The 2,634-nt window shown below is 36.4% G+C and overlaps 1 protein-coding gene across 1 annotated transcript; it reads left to right on the plus strand.

The window, feature by feature from the left end:
* On the plus strand, nt 1-2,375 carry LOC145731846 (uncharacterized). The gene is made up of 3 exons (XM_081983833.1): nt 1-416; nt 1,606-1,901; nt 1,963-2,375. Exons 1-3 carry the CDS (start codon nt 269-271, stop codon nt 2,347-2,349), a joined length of 831 nt encoding a protein of 276 aa, XP_081839959.1. The 5' UTR covers nt 1-268; the 3' UTR covers nt 2,350-2,375.
* The last annotated feature ends 259 nt before the right edge of the window (nt 2,376-2,634 follow it).

Raw genomic sequence — 2,634 nt, forward strand, 5'->3', positions numbered from 1 at the left:
CGATCTAAGCCGACTTAGGCCGGTCGCATACTTATACGACATTTGTGTCAAACATGTCTGCGACAAATCAGGAACATGTCGCTTTATTTGCAGCAGCCGTATTGTTATGATGATTCGTACACTACGCGAACACGTCGCAGACAAGATCGGACATGTCGCAGACAAATTACATACGACACGGCTTGCTCATATTTCAAGCGACATTTGTCACTTGACCTCTGCAGAGAGCGAATGTTTGTGAGAGTGAATGACTTTTAATTGAAAAAAAATGGAAGATAATCCAACATTTAATGTGAAATTCGTGCAAATAGTTGAAAAACATAATGTTTTATATGACCATACGATGGAAAATTATTCAAATCGACAAATTCAAGAAAAAGCATGGAATGAGGTTGGAAAAGAAGTAAATGAGACAGGTACGTTTTTATTTGATAGTTAATTAATATTTCTTGAATCAATAACAATGATAATTTGTTGCAATCATATACAGGGTGTCTGCAAAAAGTGAAAAAGAGTTAAAGATGGTTATGGCTCTAGTTTATTTACGTCGTTCAATCTGCACAACAGGTAGATTATTTCTAGCGCACTTGTCCTACTAATAAACTATAGGATGCATATTACCTTAACATTTTTCACATTTATTTTACAAACACGCTCTATGTACTTTTTTTAAATGCAATATTTGGACTGCCAAGGTAGTGCTGCGTATGGCTGATTAACATAGATGCATAATCTATCCCGTAGCATTATCGCCTCATCCGTGGCTCGCTGACTTTGAGGCCGAAAATTATGTTGTTCTGCGGTGTTATTATTATGGACTTCGTCTGACTGAAACATTGGTTCTGATATTTTTCCGTCCATTTTTCTTATAAAATTGTGTAAGATACAAATTGCTTTCACTATTTTATCAGTTTTATTTGGAGAGGATAAAATAGGCCTTTCTAATACTTTAAATTTTGAAACCATTAGGCCAAAAGCACATTCTACACTGCGACGGGCGCGTGACAACCTATAGTTGAAGATTCTTTTCGAATTGGTTAAATTCCTAGATGGATATGGCTTTAGTAAATGTTTAGAAAGCGGAAAGGCAGCATCTCCGACAAAATAGTAGGGAAAGGCCGGTTTTTGTGGTTCTTTGGACAGAGGATGCGGTTGCGGAATGTTGAGCGTGCCTGCTCTGAGGTTTCGTCCAATACTTGAATTTCTGAATACTGCACCATCACCATTTCTTCCATAGTCGCCCACATCAATTGCAATAAAGTTGCTATCTGCATCTGCTATAGCCAATAATTGCAGCGAAAAATAACCTTTATAATTATAAAATGCAGATCCACTTTTGGCTGGGCATTGGACTCTAATATGTTTACCATCAATGCTACCAATACAGTTCGGTAAATTCCAAAGTTCGTCAAAGCGGTTAGCTCTTTCAATCCATTGTAGTTCACTTAAAACCGGCATATATTCTTCCCGCAAACAAGACCAAATGCTGTCGCAAACGTTTTCAATTACTTTCCCAATTGTAGAATCTCCTCTCATAAATTGAAAAGATAACTGCTTGAAACTCATTCCGGTTGCCAAGTACCTAAAAGACGATTTTATTTTCAGCGGCTGCATGTAAGGAGAAATGGAAAAATTTAAGGTCCGCTTATGCAAGATATTTAAGACAAAAACCACCAAGTGGGGCACCAGCACAACCAAAGAAAAAATATTATTTAGCGGACCACTTGACTTTTCTAATACCCTTCAGTAAATCTAGACAACAAAAAAGTAATATTCCATCCCCTATGAACATAAATGAAGCAACGTCTAATATTTTAACTGAACGAGAAGCTACCGAAATAGAGCCTCCTGAACCCGAAGTACCGGAAGAAAATGATAATTTAATGGAAGAATCCCAATTGGTACAACCGGCCCCATTAAATGAAACTTTCATTCCCGATGGAAACATATTAACTCCTAGAGTTCCTAAAAAAAAAAAAAAAAATTGACCCATTGGAGAAATGTGCTCTGGATTATTTTGCCTCCAAAAAACAAAGTCAGTCTGAGAAAATGGAAGATCCCGATTTGTTATTTTTTAAAAGCCTCTTGCCTGAATTGCATCGTATGACAAACGCCCAAAAACACGAGTTCAAATATAGAACTATGCAAACTCTTGGTGAAATACTTTACACACCACCACCGAATCATCATTCTCCAGGGCCTCATTCATTCAATGTTTATTCATCATTTCGTCCATCTTCGATGATGTCAAACAATTCTCAAGCACCATCCTCGCATTCTTCGAACCAAATAAGTACACCTATAACATCTCCAAGTTCTAACGATTATGACTTTTTACAAAATCTGTAATAAATAAGAAATAAACTTGTTTGACTAACCTTAGTGTCATGATTAATTTTTCCTTTGGTGAAATAGCTTCCCGAAACTTGGTATCAACTTTCTTGATAAAAGGTTCCAATCTATCTAAGAGTATGGTAAATGTTCCCTGAGACATTCTATAAAATGATTGAAACTTTACTGGATCATCCATAATTTCTTCACTTGTACAGCTTTTAAAGATACTTCGATGAAGATTAGCTGTACTGTACGGATGGACCCAATATCTTCTATTTCTCTTTCTTTTTCTTTTCGATA

This window comes from Ips typographus, linkage group LG7, assembly GCF_016097725.1.
Source record: "Ips typographus isolate SLU linkage group LG7, UJ_Ityp_2.0, whole genome shotgun sequence".
In the NCBI taxonomy this organism is placed as follows: Eukaryota; Metazoa; Arthropoda; class Insecta; order Coleoptera; family Curculionidae; genus Ips; species Ips typographus.